Here is a 20,874-nt window from a genome sequence, read left to right on the forward strand (position 1 = left end):
CAATAATAATCAAGCGAGATGAATAAAAGAAATAAGATATGATTTCTTCTAGCGGACGAAGAACTCGTCAACTAACTACCTCAAGATGAAGATTAACGGCATATAAACCAAGTTTGATATGATCAGGGCCGGTCCGAATTGTTTCTAAATTTTCTTTAATGCCTTATGCATAATTAACAATTTGGACATTTTTGTTAATGTTAAAAAAAAAAATTCTCCCAAAAAAAGTGTTTAATAATGTGAGACCCTAAGCGGTGGCTTCACTTGTTTGCCCTCCGAACCGATCCTGGATATGATTATCCTTAGGGTAAATGTGTACGTTGTTTTTCAATGCGAGCTATGGACCCTCGCAAGTGTATTATGTTGTTTAAACGTATACATTTATTCTGTTTTCGAGGCTATCAAGATCAGCGTACGTAATTAGGGGAACCAACGCACATGCATGCATGCCGAGTAACCGATCGAGCCATTGGAATGATGAAGAACGAAGACTTTGGTTTACTATAGAGGTTTGGGCTCCTCGAGGACTACGTACTAATTGGTCATGTTTGAGTAGATTCGTGCGGTCTTGACGAGAAAGGACTCTCACGATTCGGTTCTCTTCTATCGTCAGTAAATGTATTTGCATATATTTCCTTTTCGTGTTAATGAGGGTGAAAGAATGTACACTTTACCTAACAAGAGAAATAGTAAGGTTACGAATCAAATATTCATTTTAATTTCTTTTGGTAGAGTATAAAAATTGGAAAATAGCAAATACTCTCAAAAAGTATCACTTCACCTAAACCGCAGGTCATATTTCTATCAAAACGAATTAGAGTTATCTAAATTTTAAAGTAAACTAGGCTAATACCCGCACAATGTGCAAGTTTTTCCATCCATAATTTGTTAGTTATAACGATTTACATCGATTGAATTAATTTGATAAATAATTATTTTGGTGTTTTTTTCTAATAATCATTTTGATATATTCCTCTAACTCTCGAGTAAATAATTCATTCTATTTTTTTTGTATTTTAATTTATGTTTAATTACATTGTTTAACACTTATTTACAATTACTTATCTTAAAACCAAATATGTATTTGGTTATCTTTAAAATAATTTTAAATAAACGAAAAAGTAGTGTTGATTTAGTATCTTATATTTGCATTAAAATAAACTATAAATTCATCTAATATTCATTGGAACTAATCCTATATATTATAGTATATGAAAACATGAAATAAAGTCTAATATCATATTATTTATTTTTATATGTTAATAAAATCTAAAATTTAATTAAAATTCTATTGATTTTATGTTTACACATAAGTTTATACAATTTAGACAGCTAAATTTAAATAATTTAATTTCTATATGAGTTTGATATACTTTTGTAACTAATTAAATTGAATTTACTTAATTAATAAGTTAAATATGTCAATTTCATATAAACAATAATTAATGCATGATTTAAATTTTTAATTAAAAAAACAAAAAAATAAATGTAATATGTTATGACACATGGCACTCTCTCCACTGTTGACATGGCAGAAGGAAATAGAGAATTAACCAATTTTTATATATATGATTCAAAGTTTGTTTTCTTTAGTGTTTAAAACTAACAAAAGTAAGTCTGGCTTAGGATTTACTGAAAAGAAAAGTCAATGCCATATTATGCTGCTCGGTTTCTAGGTTATAGCACTAATAAGCCACTAATTGTTGAGATTTTTTTTTTAATGTGAATATGTGATCGTTTAGTTTTAATCAACTAGATGTAACGTTTTTATTTCTTACTTCAAATTAAATATTGACGGTTCAATATTCGTAATGTAATTATTTTTCTACTAATTTTGTCACCTCCTCACCTTTTTGACTCAACTCACAGTTTGTCGTGAAATGTAAGTTGTAGAAAAAACAAGGATTGGAGTTCCAAATCGAGATACGTAAGAAGCAGTTTAGAATAAGAAGGTTACAAAATTATTATGAAAAAGATGTTTGAACGAAGACTTCGTGTAAAATTCCATAATTATGAAATTAATTCTTACTTAGCGAATGGTTGAATAGTGACCATTCTACCGAAAAAACGTTGTAAATGCTATCTTAATCATTGGATATTATTCAATTCTCAATTATTTTAGAGAGTTACATTTCAATTCTAATTCATATCCATCACACACGTTCACAGAGAAGAAAACATTCGATTCTCTGTCATTTCTCAACATCAAGTCAATTAAATTACTTTGACCGCCGGTCAAAAAACTTCATGGACTGCGAAGTGACATCTGTGGGACTCATCAGGCTATCTTCTAAGGTCAAGGGCTGCATTCATTATGAGTTTTAAGTTTTAACAAATGGTAAAAAAAGTTTTCAAAAAAAAAAAAAAAAACAAATGGTAAAAAAAAAAGAGATAAATGATAATTTGGTGGGGCAAATATGAATTTACTTAGAGCATCCACAATGGGGTAAGTGTGAGTATGGGTGTAAAATTTTTTTTATTATTATAATTTAAAGAGAGAGAGAAAAGAGAGAGAGAAAAGAGAGAAAGAAAAAAAGAGAGAGAAGGAGAGAGAGTGTCTTACACCCGGGTGTGAGGAGAGAGACAACTTTTCTCTTATTTTCGATTACTTTAATAGTCACATTCGGGGAGAAAATGCGCCATTGCGCATGGCCTTAGAAATATGACCTACGATTTTAGGGAAGTGTTACTTTATTGTTGGGTACAAACCAACGTCCCACATCGGAAGTTTAGAAAAGAAGTTTCTAATATATAAGTAAAGTCCAACTCCAATTAGTATGAGGCCTTTTGGGAATGGAGCCCAATAACAAATCCGTGCGGGCTTGAGCATGTAGGCCCAAAGCGGACAATATCATACTAATGGAGGAGTTGGAATGGGCTTGTAAAGCCCAATAAATGGTATCAGAGCCTAGGTTAAAAAATGTGGACCTAGGGGTGTGGGCTAAAGTTCGGTGTGGTAGAAGCCCTCAAATGTGACACGATAAGTATGTGCCTCAAGAACTTCGTGAATAAGAAAGTACCGAGTTAGGGTGCCTAGGTTTCGCTGAAGAGGAGGCCCAATGTTCGTGGTCCTTAGTTTGAAGGGGAGATTGTTGGGTACAAACCAATGTCCCACATCGGAAGTTTAGAAAAGAAGTTTTTAATATATAAGTAAAATCCAACTCCAATTAGTACGAGGCCTTTTGGGAATGGAGCCCAATAACAAATCCGTGCGGGCTTGAGCATGTAGGCCCAAAGCGGATAATATCATACTAATAGAGGAGTTGGAATGGGCTTATAAAGCCCAATATTTATGACAGGGTTTGATATTTTTTTCTAATTTTGGGAATGTGGTGGAGTCATCACGTGGAATGATTTGTTTGTTTAGTAGTATTCAATTTTTACTTTTTTCTTCATCTAATTTGATTTGACGGCTCTTTAGTTTTTCACTGGTTACTTTGGTCTTTACCTCAAATTGGTGTACTCAACAGAAAGCTACTTGATAGAAAACCCATTTGAATTCTTATCATTTTTTTGGTAATTGAGTTTTCATATACGGACGATACATCAGGTCGACACGACGATTGATATCAATGAAAATGAATAATTACAAAATGGTGGTTTTTCAAATAAAACAATAATGATACTATGGACTATTTAGAGAAATAGTTAAATTTTCTACAAACATATTTCTTTTGTTTTCAGACAAATTTCATTTATAGGGCCCATAAAAATAATAATATCTTGATAAGAGTAGAAGATAACAAGATGCAGAAACGATATGATTGATGTAAACCAGTGTTAGTACTTAGTACCATCTTGATTCTCATAGTCATAGGTCTTATATTCATTGCGAGATCTTTTGAACTCCATCTTGTACTCCTACCATTTTTTAATTTGCATAAAGCATATTGTAATTTGATTACTTACACGCAATATTGTAATTTGATTACTTACACGCAATATTGTAACAATTCTTGGACTGTTTGACGATTCAATTTTGTGTATTGGACAGTTTAATGCAGCAGAAAGACAAAACAAAAGATTAGATATTGACTATTACTAACTAGTTCTTGGTTATGATTCAATAGTTTTTCAAAACAGAGATATTCTTTTATGAATAGAAAAAACATCAATGATTCTATATTTCTACATGTCAATTTCAGCCATGTGCATTGCTCTAACTTTTACTTTGGAGAATTTGAAATTATCCAAATACGACCAGTAAGAATAATGAATAAAAATTATATTGCTCAAGACTCTTTGGACCCTGGAGTGGTTGGTCGCAAGTTGCAACCATCCTCTAATACATCGCAAATTTAAACTTACTAGGATTAGTACATACAAGTTAAAGATGTCTGGATCTTTGTAAAATCTGACTAATATCGAAAAGCAAATGCAATGGTTGGAACATGAACTCTACTCTTAGACCTGACCATTGGCTCTGGTTAGGATCTTCTTTTCTGTTTCCATTTCCTTAAAAAAAGATGGACCAAAGTGAGCTATTATGTTTGTTTACACATCGATTCTGGAAAAGCATAAAATTGGGAAACAAAGAGAGATTAGGATGTGGAAGCACTATGGATGGTATTACAATGGAAGGAAAGAAAGGAACCTGAAGCTATTCATTTGCTGAATCCATGATGAGTTTAGTTTGTCACACTCTGGGAACATGTGATGACTCGATAAGCAGCGTATCTAACACAGACTTGTAGGGCGTCTTGAGCTTGTTTCGAAACATGCAAACACATGGATTACACCCACTGGAACATGAAACAACAGAACGAGGAAAGAATCCATGAAAAACAAGTGAGAAAAACCTGGTTAAAACAACCCAGACATATCTGGAAGCGATTGAGGTGTATCTTCGGAGTCTGATACTTTGGTAGAGAGCAGCATTGCTTGACTTTAGCTGAAAATGTTGAGCAAAAGAAGAAAATAGATAGCTGACGTTTAACAAATATAACTAAGAAAGAGTGGACACACCGTTTATTTATCATAATCGTCCCGAGCCATTAAACACAGTACATCAGAATAGAAAACAGAAATGTGTCTGAAACATCTTCACAGGATTATCACAAATCAGAATTTGTTTTGCTAGAACATTTTCCCAACACCATCTTTTCTTGGGACGGATTCTGAAACATCCATCCGGCACCAATTACCCATCAGAGATGCCATTTGATCAACCTTATCATACAATCCAAGAAGCCCACCGGTGTGTATGAACAATATCTTCCTTCCCTCCCAATTTTTGGGATCTTTGGAGATCTCATTTATCAAACCATACACAGCTTTCCCACTGGATAAACACTCGAAAACCAAAATGTCAATCTAACTATATATTACGATGCTACTTTGAGATATTAAAGGAGTAACCATGACCTTAAACATTACTAGGAACAAGGAGGAAAAAGAATGACAAACATACCTGTAAACAGGATCAAGAATAACACCAGTTGAACTTGCTACTTCCTTTACAAACTTAAGCTCCTCTGAAGTGTTCATGGCATATCCCTTTCCTTTGGCCTTCAATAAAACCATAAGAATCAAAAAGTAAAACCAGTGTATACCTAAGAGAAACGCATTTATCACAATTTTCGACTAATTGGTGTTTGCTAAGGAGCCAAGAGAAATAACAAATGCGATATAGGTAACACATTTAAAAATTGCAAAGGAAGTCTAGAGTTCCTGCAAAAGTAAAAAATCAAAACAGAGAATCCATGACACTCACATTGTGGATGCTAACAATATCACGAGAGTTAACACCAGCTTGAAGTCCATCCAAAAGCCCTTGGACAAAGTCATAGAAGTAATCAGGATCATCGCAAACCGAGAAAGCATGAACCTGCATGATGAATGAATTATAACTAGGCCATCTCTCTATTTGACAGTGAGTGATACACCTAAAACCGAATAACAGATGGGCACACCTTGGCTTTTAGAGCTCCCAACCAAGACCCCAATGAAATACCAGCAATTGTACCACCACTAGCAATCCAAAAGAAAACTAAGATGAGAGTGAAGCAAACAAAAGTAAAAGGCAAGAAAAAAATTACAAGGAAAGCAAAAGCAGAACCTGCCACATGCTACCACAATATCATCAAATTTCAGACTATCAGGTCTACTTTTCAGCTGCTCCTCAATTTCCCTTGCTGCTTCGATATAACCCCTAGACGATCATTGCAGGGAATTCAGCATTAAAAGAGCTCAATCCCGGTTTGTCAAGCAATAGAGTAATGTCTATTCAATCTAAAACAAATGCTTAAAACTACACACAGGTTACTGCACAGAGCTAGATTAAAATAGTCTCTTAAGAGAACACACTCTCACCAAGTTCCCAAAGAGTTTGATCCCCCAACCGGAATAACATACGGTTTTTTACCTTCCTTTTCGAGTTTCTCTTTCAGAGCATTAGTAAGAGCCTATCATTACCATCACAAGAACAAGTTTTGATCAACAACATCAAGCTAAGTAAAACTTCGTGTTCTTAGTAAGTAAAACTTAATGCAACGGACTTAACCTCACTCCCAATGGAAGAATACTCTTCCTTAGAGATGAGATGAACATTAGCTCCAACGAGACGCTCGACAAGGAGATTCCCAACCAATCCAGGATCTTCATCAGCAAGAAGCTGCAAACACACACATAAACATGAATTCACGAAAGGGTAAGTGGAGATTTGATCGAAGTAAGGTGAAGAATCAGAAGCGAGACCTTGGAAGTACGGAGAATAAGATGAGAATTGAGATTGAGATAGTTAGATGCGGTGGCTGTAGCACGACAATGATTGCTCTGAATACCGCCGATAGTGATTACGGTGTCGGCGTTTTGATCAACAGCTTCCGCCATTAAGAATTCGAGTTTTCGGACTTTGTTTCCACTCAATTCCATTCCGGTGAAGTCATCGCGCTGCCAAATTCGTTAAAAATCGGTAAGTAAAAGGAAGAAGAGAAGCGACAAAAAGAGAGAAGAGAGACCTTGATCCAGAGTTCAGTGCCATTAGGAAGACCAGGAAGATTCCATCGATGGATCGGCGTAGGAAGCTGAAGAAGAAGATGATCAGTGAAAAGTAATGGAGAATGATAATTGAAATTGAAATTGACGTACGTGAGCGAGAGAGAAAGTGTGGGAAGGAATCGGAAGAAGATGAGAAGCCCAAGAAGGAGGAGAGTAAGTTTTTTTTGTGAGAAAATCCGCCATTGAAGGAACGGATGTTGCAGACATTCTTCTTCTCGCAAGCTCGAGCTTTACACTTGAGAGTGTCAACAAAAATCGTCCTCTCATTGCTTCTTTCTTCTTCAGTTGTTGACTCTCAAATGTTTCTCTTTTATGGGCTGAGGCCCATTGATACTCGGGTCGGGTCGGGTCGGATCTTTGGGTAGTTCGGATTAATCGGAAAGATACAATTTTTACAAAAAGACTTTTGGTTCAATATTGTTAGGATAAATCATTTTCGGTTTTACGGGTAATCGAATTTCGGTTACTTTTGTTAATTTGATATTGGTTAAATTTTGCTAATTTTCGGTTGGAGTTTCAATAAAAAAAAGTTGGTCAATTTTGCTAAATTGATAAAAAAATTGTTTTAAGTACTTCAATAGTACAATTAAGTTCATCATCCAAAACTAGGCGTGGGCAAAAAAACCGCTAACCAAATAACCGATCGAACCGAACCAAAAAAAACCGAACCATATCCGAACCGAAGTTTTTAAAATAACCGAATGGTTTGTAAAATCCTCTATCCAAATTAACCGAAACCGAACCGAACCGAACCAATAACCAAACGGTTAACCGAAATATCCAAAAACCTATAAGATACCCAAAAATAATATCCAAAACTATAATTATAAACTCAAAATATTAATTATTTATAGAATCAAAACAATCAAATACTTTAAATAATCAAAATATTCAAATATTGTTTGTTATATTTGTCAAAGTTAAATACTCTCTTACGAAATTGAATCAAATTTTAATTTTTTTTCTAAAATTTTTCTTTTTTTTTAGTTTCTTTTTGTATTTTTTTGGTTAATTTTGGTTAGTTTCGGTTATATTCGGTAAATTTTGGTTAATTTGGGTAAAAAACCGAACCAAACCGAACGTGATAAAAGTTTGGTTAGTTACGGTTATCCATTTAAATATCCAAACCGAACCGAACCGACATTCTTAAAATATCCGAATGGTTATTATATTACGATATCCAAACTAACTGAAACTGAACGTAACCGAACGAAACCGAATGCCCAGGCCTATCCAAAACAATAACAATTCCATGATTTATTGTCTTTTGAAATTCATATCCAATATATAAGTTTACAAATCACTTATATATCATGGCGACATACACATATATGATCTTCGCATATAGGTATTACAGTTTGGTAACGACATTTTTTCTGTCTACTACACTCATAGGTTGTGTTACATCGTATGTTTGTAGATTTTTTCACCGTGTATGACTTAGGAGGAGTACACTCACAAGTTCCATTGTTGCAATATGCTAGACCTTTGACACAAGGCAGAAGATGGCACTCATCGTTTCTTTGACACTTGGCCTCCACCAAATCTTGTCCTGCATATGTATATGCAATGTGTTAGTACAACATAATTTGTCATAAAGAACAAAATGATTATAAGATTAGTTTCCAATCATTTTTTTTTCTAGGCTCATTTTCTTCTTAATAATACTTTTTGCTTGTACCTAATATCACATTTAAACAAAAAGAGGTTGATCCGATTTGGTGTTATAAAAGAAAATCAACTTTTAAAATGTTAGAATAAACGATACTTTTTGAATTTGAACTTTTGTATATAACCTTTTCTATATTGAAAATTAGAGTTGTTTGAAATATAAACATTTTAGAACGATTTCATTTTGTTGTCTCTTTTTATTTTTGTTAAAATATTTCGTTCTCATAACAACTTATGACACATTTAAAACATGGAACTTGAACAAATAAATTTTCATTCTCGGATTTTCAAATTGTATTCTCATACATGTTTCAATGTATCAAACTGCAAAATGAAAAGAGAGTATACTTACTATATACGACGATAAGAAGAGAAACAAATAACATAAATTTGAAGGAAATGCTCTTCATTCTCCAGGCTAATCTTGAGTTTTTTTGTTTTGTTTTACTCTTGTGGTGAAGTTGAAACTACTCTTCATAGCTTTTTATAGTCCATTTATAGAGTTTGAGTAGGAATATTTGAAGATTTGGTTCCAAAAATTGTAGGTGTAATAATACTAGTAGATTTTACAACAATTTTTGGAACCAAATCCTCGGAAGCTTATTTCCAAAACAAGCATTAACTTCAGATTTGATCAGTTTATAATTCGATTTGTATGTACATGGTTTGGATTGTTAAGAGAAATCATGCCTTGATGATCATCTCCATATCTTCTTTCCTTACTTGTAGATATGCTTTTATTACGTTTAACCTAGAACATTCTCTTGTACATGATACTAGAATTTAACCCGCGGTACACCGCGGACTATATTTTTTTAAAAAATGTAATGTTATTTTTTAAAAGATTAACTAAATATATATTATATTAGTTTGTATTTTTAAATGTAGATATCTATCTATGTATTATTTAGTCTATGATTACTATTGTTTAGGTTTTAATTTTTGAAGTATAGATACGAAAACATACATTTTTTAAGTAACGATGTATGGTAAATTTTAAAATTTTGAATATTTTACTCGCGGTATACCGTGGATTGACTTTTTTATAACTAAATTTTTTAAATTTTAAGTTGTATTTGTTTTGTTAATATTGTATGTTTTGTTTTGTGTTTAAGGTTATATAATTGTATTTTGATTGTTAATTTTAGGATTTCATTCGTGATATACCGTTCTTTATTAATATCGACCCAAACCCGTCATCCCATATAAACCCGTCTATATTAGCCTGTTAGCTAAATTATTAGTGTTATAAAATCCAAGAAATAAATTATTATTGTTATAAAATCCAATAATTTTGGATCTCCTTGAATGATTTTAAATTTATACTACTAATATATATTTTGAATTTATCATATAAATTATATGATTTTTCTATGTGAATATTTTGATTATTATAAATTAGTAGTTTTATTGTTATGCAAAATGTTAATATAATTATTTGCTATAAATCGGTTTTATGCATATTTTGTGGAGTAAAATTTACGGAATTTTTTTTGAAGATATATGGAAAGATTGTGTAGAGATTTTTAGAAACAAATTAGGTAAGATATCGTTTGGTTAATATCTTTTATTTAAATTTTACAAAACCAAATAATAAATGTCAATGTATTTCAAAACCGTATTCTACCCTCGTATAATATAATGGAATCATTCAAACGAAAAAAAAAAAATGTCAATGACATAGACTCGTAAATAAGATGGAACTTCAGGATTTATTTGCTAAAGATACTCCAAAAATGTATATATAGATATATATGCCTCTGTATTTATGCAATATACAAAAACACATTCTCTACATGGTATCAAGAGCATAATCGATACTCTGTTTTGGCCGCCTCTTCTCTTATTTTTTTTTTCTCTTTTCTTTCAAATCTCAAATCTCAAATCTCTGTGCCTCTGTGTTCTACTTTCTTCTTTCTTCAACAATGGCCGCCACTGCTGAAACTGTTGACCCATGGATTATTCGTTGCAAATACTTTTGGACCGTTAGAATTATTGTAAAATTTTGTTAGGCTAAGGGTTTTATCCCAACAATTAGACTATACCATGCCTAGTTAGGTTTTCGTTTTAACCGGTAGATTTGTGGGTTCTTGTAAACCACCATATAACCTATCATCCCATTCAGGTAGACCAAAGGGTTCTTGCACAATTAACCTAATTGAACCAAAAACAAATGTGCAGAAAAATAAAATTTCTTTAGGCGGTTTTATCCCACCAATATTGATGAAATTGTTTTAACAAATGTGCAGAAAAACATATCATTCCACTCAGTTCCATATAAACAGAGGAAGTATTTCACAAGAATTCCATTGTCATTTTTGTATATTAACAGAGTCAGAACTCAGAAACATTAGGTACATATATACAACAAAGCCAGTGCCAGAAATCAAATCAGTAAAGCTTGTGTTATAACCTCTCACCGAGCCTAGTCCATCGGATTCAAATCCTCTGGCTCTGCTCCTTCACGGCTCTTGCAGCGGCGCTGTACCATGCCGCTGCAGCCATTGCGCCTGGATCAGGAATCGATGCAAGAATCTCAGCTGATACATAGCTTGATCTCCCGGCCTGTCCTCCAATCCCATAATCCATCACATCAAAAAAAAACAAAAAGACATACATCCAACACATTACGGTGATCTCAGTGATTGCAATTTTGTAGCGATTCACTGGGAGCGTTTAAAGCTCACCTGTGCTTGCATATGAATGGTATATTCAGCTCCCGCGGTTGCAGCTTCAGCAGACAGAACAAAAGCAGCAATAGGATCCTCCCCAACACTCAGCTTCTGCTCAAAATCAAAGTAAAGCTCATTACTACTTGACCAATATCAATCAATCTTTAATAACAAAAAGTAACCTATTGATCAGTCACCTCCTCAAGGACTTTTGACGCTGGGATGAGCGCATCTAACATCGTTCTATAACCGGCAGTTGCTCCACCATATTTACTGACAGCAGAGATTGATGACTTGAGTGCTTCAGACCCTGATTTCAAGAAGAAATCAGATTCATAGGCTAACATGTGCCTTTTGAAATAACTAACGACAATGCAAGCAACATATCTTACAATGTTTTGGAGTGGTTTCTGACTGAACGTTAGCTTTTAACTCCGCATATGCTGCCTTACAGAGGAGATTGTAACTGGTTTCATATGAGACAGTGTCATGTCTTATATCACCAAATGCATGATCAATTTTAGAGAACGAAAATTGTCAAATTAACTGCGTTGATTTACATTATTCCACTTGTTCCCCCCATGACTCTTCTAATCGATGAACCAATCTCACTCACTGTTTCAGCAGCATTGTTAAGTGGATAACTATAAAAGCGAGAAAGAGAGGGTATAAATTGCACGTAAACAATCAAGCTACACAGAGGGGAAGAAGAGGTCAAATTGTGTTCAGAGTAAAGTGACTCACTACTTCTTCATGTCCTCCAGAATAGCTGTTGCGCCTCTACACATCTATGAATAAAATTTAACGCATGCATAAATGCGAAACTTTGTGTTATACTTATTAAAACAATTGGAAAACAGGACTTACTGTTGATCCACAGTCCCCATCACCTACTTTTCCATCCCATTCGTTCAAACTATCCTTTAAATTTATGACTACAGTTACTGCTGCTTCAATAGCTGCCTCAAGAATTTTCCCTTGATGACTAAGCTCTTGAGGTCGGCCTAAAAACTAAAACAGCAGAACAAGTTAACATGATTACTTGGCAATTTCTCATGAAAGTTACAGATTATCACATCTCATTGAAACCCTTGTAAATCGACGAATTGTATTTTTATCGAACTTAACATTTACCTCTTTGTTTTTTGTTGATCGGAAGGACAGTGGAACGGGGATCTTTGCTGGTGGGCGGCTTCCTGGAAAGAGAGATCTGGCTTGAGCTCAAAAAAAAATCAAGCCTAAAGGAAATAAAATAGGAGACCACAAACACAGAACCAAATAATGATACATAATGAAGAATTTACAATCTAATACAAGTTCCAAAGGAAATATCAGAGGAACAAGAAAGACAATTTAACAAACATGTCACAGACCATCTGTGCTAGCTGGCCAACTAGGAGCCTTGGTCGGAGCATCCAAACGCTCTAAAATAGACTGGTCAGCCTTCATGATCGATATCGAGAACCCTGAGAAGGGAAGAAGTATGAGAGCAACAGCACAAAACCAGTGACTCTACATAGACACAACAAAAAAAGGTCACCTGCCATATCAAGAGACGTCATAAATGATCCAGTATACACCCTATCAACGGCAAGCCCATATTCCAGCTGTAGTTTTGGGACTGCTTTTCCAGCAGCAATCATAAGTTCCATTAGAGGGGTACCACCTAAGCTGCAGAACAACAGGAAAAATAAAAGTATTGCTTGATTAAGCAAACTCGTTATACTATAAGTGGGTATCATAGATATGATAACATTATGGTAATGGTGAAAATGAGTACAAGGATCACCTAAATAGGAAGATGGAATATACAGCCTTACCCATTAACCATCAGAACCACGCTGCTACCACGTGTAATTGGAACATAATTGGTCTCCTGCAGTTGGAAAGAATGCATAGGCCAATGAATGAAAAAACGGTACATGTATTTTATTAACAGTATCATTTTGGAGATAGTAAGTCAATAACCGTAAAATCAAGATGGTTATGGAAAGAAGAAGCAGAGAAAACAGGAATAGTGTACATACTGGACTCAGTATCTGTTGAAGAACATGGGACACTACAACTTCCACAGGTTGAATGTCGACCACAGCAGCACCAGGCTCCCCATGCTGAGAGAAGGTTCAAAAATAGCAAGCAAAAAAAGTCAAAATATAAGCAACGGACTGTGCTCTCACTTTCCTATGGCATTCAAGAAAATAAGAAGGGAAACAACATACAACTCCAAGCCCAAGTTCCATTTTCTCTGGACCTAAACGATCTGATGTAACCTGTCCTGGAAGCGCACAAACAGATAGTGCAACACCCATGGTCCCAACCATTTCAGATGCATGTTTTGCTTCCGCTGCAACTTCTGCTAGAGAAAGACCAGCAGCAGATGCTGCTCCAGCAACCTATCCTTAACAAAGGATATACAAAATATAAGTGCACAAAAGAACCTGCGACTTAGACATCACAGACAAATAAAAGAAAATATAATAACAAACAAGATGAGGACGATTGACTGCAAACGCAACTAAGAAATGCTAGCTTAGAGTGCGGATAGAGGGAAAAAAACATAGAAGGAAAATTGAGAACCTTATGGACAAGAATTGTTCCCGCTAAACCTCTGCGTCCAGCTATGCCAAGCGGCGGGGGTAGAGCACAATCGTCTCCAACAATCACAGTCTACAAAAGGGATCATGTCATCATCCTATCCACCAATGCTCTTACCAAATTCTAAACAATAAATAGACAGTTACCTCCATTTCGAAACCCTCAGTTTTTGCTTGCTCAGCTGCCAGGCCAAAGTTCAAGCGGTCACCAGTATAGTTCTATACAAAATAGTTAAAGGAGAAACTAGATCAGTCAAAGACAATGATATATACATAATAATATGTTCAGCCATGTCTTAAATACCGTGACAACCAAGAGGCATCCTTTTGGACCAGTTACAGCTCGAATCCCCTGGAATTAGACAAAGATTCATCATTTACCTGGAAAGACTCAAGAGAAGAACAAAGAAAAAGAGTTACTTACAGCTAGGATGGAATCAACAGGTGGCGAAGCAAAAACATCTCCACAAATAGCAGCTGTGAGCATTCCTTCTCCAACATAGCCAGCTTGTGCTGGTTCATGCCCACTTCCTCCTCCTGTTTCAAAAACGGCATTGCATAAACATGAAAACAAACTCAATCAAACATAAATTAGGTTTGGACAAGAAAACTCCAACCTGATATAACGGCAACCTTGTCATAATTTGCAGCTGAGATATCAGCTCTTAGTACAACTTTGATCTGTAAAATTAATCAGAATAAGCTGAGGTTTTGCACACATCCATGGAAGGAATCGTGAAAATTTGTAACCTCAGGAAGACCATCCAAATACTGAAGTCCAGGATAAGTTTCAACGAGACCCTCAATGAACTCGGTTACAACATCTGTAATGAACACAGTAACGAGTAAAAGAGCTTATGTTCGTTCTCTCTTGAAATTGATATGTAAGAGCATGCACCAACCAAAATGATAAAGAGAGCTCGAAACACAAAAGGAGACGAGGGATCACGAACCGTTGGGGTTGTTGATGAATTTTTTAGCTGGTGGAACCATGGTGTTAGCTTTCAGAGAGATCAAAATCTGGGAATAGGATTAAGGCTCACATGGAGAAACAAAGAAGAGAAAATTTGAGAGTCAACAATGGCAGAGAGAAGGCGAAGTGAAGAAACCCAACCGCTAAACCGAGATAAACCGAAAAATTATGACTTCCAGCAATTAAACCGATAAATGGAGATATTGGGCCGGAAGTGAGCACATAAAGTAAGAAAATGACTTAATTAGTAAGAAAAAGCCCAAAGGTTAGACACGTGTTCCACGCGTACGGTTCGTTCGTCTATTATTATTCTTCGTCTACTTCACACGAAATTCAAGAGAGAGAGAGAGAGAGACTCAAAGAAAGAGAGATCCAGAAGAAGACGAACAACAATGGCGTTGCAATGGCTGATTCTGACGTATGTGGTGGCCGCCGAAGTAGTAATCACCCTCGTGTTGACTCTTCCTTACCCTATGCTGCTTAAGAAACGTGTCGTACAACTTGTCTCGTTGATTCTCCAACCTGCTGCTTCCATCGTCGCTTTCGCCGGATTTCAGCTTCTCGGTAACCTCCGCTCTCTCTCTCTCTCTCTCTATCTCTCATCTAAATTATCGGAATCGAATTGGTGTTAATTAAGTTAGGGTTTTGAGCCGTGAGTGATTATGTGGCTTTGGTACCTTTGTGTGTGTTTTTGCTTATTTCGTTTTTTGATTTCATTCAGATATTTACTGGAAAGCTGAGCATAGACTATCTTGTTCATCTGAGGTATGCACTGCTACAGAACGTGATCGCTACGAGAAATCTGTAAGTACCATTCCTTTATCATCTTTGTCTTTGATTCTTCTATAGCTGAATTCTATGTGTTATGATTCTTTTTGAATAGTAAATTGTTAGGTTTGTGAGTTTCATCCTTGTCAATTTCTCCCATCTTTAGTCTAAAGATCAAGATTTGTAAGTAAAACTTTTTAGATTTGGCTTTCTTTGTTTGAGGAAGTTGCATAGATTAGATATGACTGTATCAATGATTGAACTACAGAACATTGTCTCACTTCTTAGTGTCAATGCATCTTTTTTAGGTCTCGATCACACATTGATTTACTCGTTAAACCATAGCTCTAGCTACTGTCAAATAGCAAACATGAGATCTTCTTTATTGCATTCATGGTTCAGTTTATACAATATTCTTGTGAACCTGTTATCAATTGATTCTTGGTGAATCTTCCTCACCACTCAATTGATTCTTGGTTCGCAGTTACTTTTTGTTTTGCAGTTATAAGTTGCCAGAATCAATTGCCAATACTGAAAATTAAAAGTCTCTAATATATAGTTCATCTATTGTTTCTTCTCTTACCCTGAAATGTCTCAGCTTGCGTACTAACAAGTTGTGTGTACCGCAGATCTACAAGGCTCAGAGGAATGTGGTTCTGTGCGCTGCAGGAATTCTTCTCTACTGGTAACTTCATCAGCTATTATCAGTCACTCACCGACAAGGTCTCGTGTTATTCACTGATATCTCTTGTATTCATTAACAGGTGCATCTACCGCATCTGCAAGTACAACAAGGACCTGGAACGCTTGGAGGCAACAGAGAAGAGATACAAGGAAGAGTAATAAATTTCACGAGTATAGGGAGTTGGTTCCTCAAAACCATTATTATATAAGTAAAGCTTTTTTTTATTGCATTTTTGCATTCAAATATTACTGAACCTGAACGAAACTATGAGTATCGTGAACAGCCTTGCACACTATATTGTCAGTATTCATTCCTTTCTGCATCTTTGATCTATATTTCAAGAACAGCCTCAATTTGTCTGCATGTCCAGAATTATCATCTACAGAGTACAGACGCATAACTTTGTTAACCCACTTGAAGTTGCTTCTCAACCAAACCTCTTCTTGATCATGAACTTCGTTTTGCAAAATGCAGTCACAGAAAGGTAAATGAAACGAAAATCACACATAAAAGTCATCACGAACGTATCATTACCTTAAAATGGGTATTGATAAAACTCAATTTCTCAGAAGGCAACAAATATTAGTTGGTCAGTTCACAGTTGCATATATATTACAAAGAACAAATCCCCAAACCCTCTCAAAGAATCTGGCACATCCTCACCAAACTCATAGACCATTTCAGTTCAGTACGAAGTGATACCTTGAATCTACATGACTCTCCACGTCCCAAAGGAAAGACCCAAACGTCACAGCCTCCAACACAAGCCTCTTCAATCCCTTGAAGCTGATCTTTATATGCTCGTCCTTCGAAGAGTCAATTGTGCCTTGTGGTGTTATCACAATCTCTGGCCTCCCAAACAATGCTTCTGTATGCTTCTCAATTATCCCAACCGCTTCTCTTGATCTTATTGTAGCGTATCTCTGTAGTGTCTCCCCGTCAAAAGACATAACGTATGTCTTTAACCGGGACTGCTTCATATCACTACTAAAACCACCACTCGCATTGATTCCTCCCACAAAAGAACCAACCTCTTGGTTTGAGGACACAGCCTGATAAGTCTCTTCCGCTTCTTCGTAGAAGCTTCTCTCTGTCTCTCGACCTGCTTGCTCAATGCTAGTCTCACCTTCATATGACCCACCTGGGAGAATCCTCATCGACTTCTCGAGCTGAAACCTTTGGTCAATCCGCTTCAGGAAATACCCATACATCACGGAAGCAGCATATACCTGTCCAACTCCAAGTTTGCTTATCTGCGCAACTGCTGTCAGATCATCAGTGCGGTTCTTAAGAATGATGGAAAGATGATTCTGAATCATCTCATAAACCTCAGGCGAATGAAGTCTCTCAAGTTCCCCATCTAGAGTCGGCCAAGTATCAACTCGACCAGATGGATCCGCAGACGATGAGGTTATGGATGGTACAAGTGAAACATTAGCGTCCATGAACTTCTGAACCACTAACGCATATAAAATCTCTTCCAAAGCCCTTCTTCTCTCTTTCTCCTTAACTTCAGCAATTCTCCTAAAAACCCAAGAAACTATCTGATTCACAATCCAAACCTATATAGCATCGGAAGGGTAATAATATCGGTATGTGACAAACCTGTAGAGAACAATGTCTGTTCCAGGGACAGAGGATGCATCTTTGCTCTGTTCTTCAGAGTCTCGATCGATTTGGAGCTGTTCAAGCTGCTGTTCAACAGCTGCTGGAACAAGATGAGGATGGCTCACTAATATCTGCGACAGAAACTGCCCCACCGGAGACTTCAACTGAAGTGGCGCGATTGAATCGGTTGAAGCATCGCCAGAAGCTGAAGCTTTAACCACAAAGCTTCTCCGAGATTTAGCACAAGTTGTTCCGCTTTGCAATGGTCTCGAGAATTTAAGAGAAGAGTTGTGCTACACACAGAGATACAACAGATTCAAATGACTACTTACGAGAAACTAGCCCGAAGAAACCATAAAAGTTTCATTTTTTTTTTTTTTTTTGACAAAGAATCAGAATTCTCGAATTTCATACGATTATGGGGTAGATTAAGCACAAACAAACATGATTCGGGAAAGCTAAATTGATTTCTAGGATTAAGTGGATCAAAAGCAGTAGAATAAAGAGTTGAAGACGTACTTTGAGACGAAATTGAGGTCTGGAGCCGAATCGCATGAAGCCAGGACAGTTGGGCGTTAAAAGTATCGACCTTCCGGAAGATTGACGTAGTAAGACTGAAGATTTAACCAAATTCGTTGCCATGGTGTCCATGATTAGCCTCCGAGAGAAGCAAAAATCGGAACTTTGGCCAGAGAGAAAGGAGAAAGGAAGAAGAATCCTAGGGCTAGAAACTGTAGACAAGATGACGAACAAAATTGGTGACTAATGTGGATGGTTTTCGATAATACCACTCACTTTTTTTTGGATAATTTACGGGAAAATTCTGGCACAAAAATTAATTAACAATAAAAATTTGAATCTTTTAAAATTAACGAAATATACTATTGGTCGGATTTTGACCCCCCTCCCCCCCAATATATATACAGTGTACAGTAAAAGTCAATAAATTAATAAACACGATAAATGAATAAATTTTGCTGGTTTCGGATCGGCCAAATATAAAAATTAACTAAATTCGATAAAATAATAAAATAATAATTTTTTTGAAATCGGTATCTAAAAATATAATTCTAATAATATCATAAATTAATAATAATGTAAATTTACATATATATATATATATATATATATATATATATATATATATATATATAATATTTAGTGTTTCTTAGCCAAAACTTTTTGTAAGTTTTCAAATTTTGAATATGTATAATTTTTTTTTCAATAGTCATACTGGTGTCACTGTTTATAAATTTTAATCTAGGTATATCGTTTGTATATGTGAATTCTATAATTTTTGTTATTTATGGTAAAAAAATCTGTTTTCCTTTCTACATAGTAAATGTTTAAGTCTAAAACTACAAAACTTATAAACTTTCAAAGTAATATATATTTTTTTTTCGTCATCAAGTAATAATTTTATTTAGATCAAATTGTTTTGACTCATATTTTAAAAAAAGATTTTTTTTTTTGGTAGGAAGAGGGGAGACATTGTCTCCCCAAATTTATTCATAATAAAAAGAAAAATTACAAGCGTACATTTCGCGGTCTTGTAGACCCGCTAACATCCTCTAACATAATAGAATTCACACAATCCGGCGGCGAATCGAACAAAACTTTTTATAAATTAATAAATATTAATTTACAGTATAAATTAATAATTATTAATTTACACTAATAAATTAATATTACTATAAAATAATAATATATCATGATCCCATCATTATTAATTTATAGAGATTTTACTGTACTATTGCTAGGATTGGATTTATGATTTATAATTTAACTAGATCCGGACTATATTTGTGGTTGTGTATTTATGTATAGAGTTGTTTTGTTTGTAATTTTTTTTTGTGAATAGTTGGTTTGAATTAGATTTCGGTATCAATTTTAATCAAAGTTATAGGAACATAGAGTTTAGAAGTATAAATGTCGGTGTAAAATGAAGAGAAAAATTGAATAAGTATTGGGCATTATGATTGACTAAGGGAAGTGTATATATATAAATGATAAAAGTAATTTTTTGTTTGTGTAGTAAAGAAATTAGTTGTATTTATATAAAATCTATAATGTTAAATTGAACAAATGTTATATCTTCTCATTCATAAGAGATATACAGTATTTGTTTGTAGATATAGTTATTTGGTATAGCATTTATAACCCAAATTTAAACTGGTATGGTTTCAATCCGGTTTGTGAATGTTTGAAATTAGAGGTGTCAGACGGGCCGGCCCGTGTCCATCTGGGCCGGCCCGCGATAAGCATTTAAGTTTGTGAGACTGCGATGGGCCGGCCCGTTAGGACTGCGGGCAAAAATAATATGTCCAGGCCCGCGGGCCTAGTTTTAATATTTTAAAAATAATAAAAAATAAAATTAATTTTTAAAATTTTAAATTAACAATTTTTCAATGAAATTTTTTTTAGTATTATTTATTTTGTAAATCTTATAATTTTATACATTAAATTTTGTTATATGTTCATATATTTCACATATATATTTTCAGAATTATGTAAAAATATTTATTTAATTTATATTATTTATTTATTTTTATTAAATATCTGTAGTACGCTGGCCGACTCGCAAATCCGCGGATAAAACCCGCAAAAACCCGCAATCCGTCTGGGCTTGTCCGCGAGGCCCGCTATTTTATGGACATGAAAAATTATGTCCAAGCCCACCCCGCCGTAGGCTACTTGGACAAAGTCCGCCGACTATCGCTCCGCTTGACACCTCTATTTGAAATAATAATGGTTTCACCATGAAGCTCGGACCGGAAATCGACTGTGAACTGGATCAGTCAGTTGTATTTCCTATTCAACTCGTGAGCTATCAAACTGAATAAAACAACCACCAAAAAAAGATTAAAACTTTGTGAACCAGATTGTCAAGCGGGTCAAACCCAC

General features: G+C 35.0%; 4 protein-coding genes across 4 annotated transcripts; 1 reads left to right on the forward strand and 3 right to left on the reverse strand.

The window, feature by feature from the left end:
- Positions 1–4,926: 4,926 nt before the first annotated feature.
- On the reverse strand, positions 4,927–7,281 carry LOC9330173 (bifunctional D-cysteine desulfhydrase/1-aminocyclopropane-1-carboxylate deaminase, mitochondrial). Its single transcript, XM_002894066.2, has 10 exons — positions 7,090–7,281; positions 6,960–7,025; positions 6,697–6,891; positions 6,503–6,613; positions 6,313–6,404; positions 6,059–6,151; positions 5,913–5,970; positions 5,714–5,827; positions 5,411–5,508; positions 4,927–5,281 (listed from the first exon to the last, which is right to left on the reverse strand). Exons 1-10 carry the CDS (start codon positions 7,264–7,266, stop codon positions 5,077–5,079), a joined length of 1,209 nt encoding a protein of 402 aa, XP_002894112.1. The 5' UTR covers positions 7,267–7,281; the 3' UTR covers positions 4,927–5,076.
- Positions 7,282–10,912: 3,631 nt separating this feature from the next.
- On the reverse strand, positions 10,913–15,028 carry LOC9330174 (putative 3,4-dihydroxy-2-butanone kinase). The gene is made up of 20 exons (XM_002894067.2): positions 14,890–15,028; positions 14,687–14,760; positions 14,554–14,617; positions 14,361–14,473; positions 14,241–14,288; positions 14,084–14,155; positions 13,920–14,009; positions 13,562–13,735; positions 13,370–13,453; positions 13,163–13,218; positions 12,883–13,013; positions 12,716–12,808; positions 12,477–12,538; positions 12,210–12,353; positions 12,087–12,130; positions 11,903–11,986; positions 11,735–11,808; positions 11,540–11,652; positions 11,358–11,453; positions 10,913–11,235 (listed from the first exon to the last, which is right to left on the reverse strand). The coding sequence occupies exons 1-20, from the start codon at positions 14,927–14,929 to the stop codon at positions 11,110–11,112; spliced, it is 1,782 nt and encodes a 593-aa protein (XP_002894113.1). The 5' UTR covers positions 14,930–15,028; the 3' UTR covers positions 10,913–11,109.
- A 65-nt stretch (positions 15,029–15,093) lies between these two features.
- On the forward strand, positions 15,094–16,686 carry LOC9330175. The gene is made up of 4 exons (XM_021013084.1): positions 15,094–15,473; positions 15,631–15,713; positions 16,307–16,362; positions 16,442–16,686. Exons 1-4 carry the CDS (start codon positions 15,302–15,304, stop codon positions 16,518–16,520), a joined length of 390 nt encoding a protein of 129 aa, XP_020868743.1. The 5' UTR covers positions 15,094–15,301; the 3' UTR covers positions 16,521–16,686.
- Positions 16,687–16,869: 183 nt separating this feature from the next.
- LOC9327494 (UV-B-induced protein At3g17800, chloroplastic) lies at positions 16,870–18,734 on the reverse strand. The gene is made up of 3 exons (XM_021013081.1): positions 18,490–18,734; positions 17,968–18,263; positions 16,870–17,886 (listed from the first exon to the last, which is right to left on the reverse strand). The coding sequence occupies exons 1-3, from the start codon at positions 18,619–18,621 to the stop codon at positions 17,043–17,045; spliced, it is 1,272 nt and encodes a 423-aa protein (XP_020868740.1). The 5' UTR covers positions 18,622–18,734; the 3' UTR covers positions 16,870–17,042.
- Positions 18,735–20,874: the final 2,140 nt, after the last annotated feature.

The sequence above is a fragment of the Arabidopsis lyrata genome (assembly GCF_000004255.2).
Source record: "Arabidopsis lyrata subsp. lyrata unplaced genomic scaffold ARALYscaffold_1, whole genome shotgun sequence".
NCBI lineage: Eukaryota > Viridiplantae > Streptophyta > Magnoliopsida > Brassicales > Brassicaceae > Arabidopsis > Arabidopsis lyrata.

Bases quoted from the DNA above. Each gene is read 5' to 3' on its own strand.
- LOC9330175 (XM_021013084.1), top strand. From the start codon at position 15,302: ATGGCGTTGCAATGGCTGATTCTGACGTATGTGGTGGCCGCCGAAGTA. The intron at 15,474-15,630 runs GTAACCTCCGCT...GATTTCATTCAG, and splicing joins CGCCGGATTTCAGCTTCTCG to ATATTTACTGGAAAGCTGAG. The intron at 16,363-16,441 runs GTAACTTCATCA...ATTCATTAACAG, and splicing joins GCAGGAATTCTTCTCTACTG to GTGCATCTACCGCATCTGCA.
- LOC9330174 (XM_002894067.2), bottom strand. From the start codon at position 14,929: ATGGTTCCACCAGCTAAAAAATTCATCAACAACCCCAACG. The intron at 14,761-14,889 runs GTTCGTGATCCC...TGTTCATTACAG, and splicing joins ATTCATCAACAACCCCAACG to ATGTTGTAACCGAGTTCATT. The intron at 14,010-14,083 runs GTAACTGTCTAT...TCCCTTTTGTAG, and splicing joins CTGAGGGTTTCGAAATGGAG to ACTGTGATTGTTGGAGACGA.
- LOC9327494 (XM_021013081.1), bottom strand. From the start codon at position 18,621: ATGGACACCATGGCAACGAATTTGGTTAAATCTTCAGTCTTACTACGT. The intron at 18,264-18,489 runs GTACGTCTTCAA...CTCTGTGTGTAG, and splicing joins GACCTCAATTTCGTCTCAAA to CACAACTCTTCTCTTAAATT. The intron at 17,887-17,967 runs GTTTGTCACATA...TTGGGTTTTTAG, and splicing joins ACAGACATTGTTCTCTACAG to GAGAATTGCTGAAGTTAAGG.
- LOC9330173 (XM_002894066.2), bottom strand. From the start codon at position 7,266: ATGAGAGGACGATTTTTGTTGACACTCTCAAGTGTAAAGCTCGAGCTT. The intron at 7,026-7,089 runs GTACGTCAATTT...CTTCTTCTTCAG, and splicing joins ACACTTTCTCTCTCGCTCAC to CTTCCTACGCCGATCCATCG. The intron at 5,971-6,058 runs GTTCTGCTTTTG...TTGGATTGCTAG, and splicing joins ATTGTGGTAGCATGTGGCAG to TGGTGGTACAATTGCTGGTA.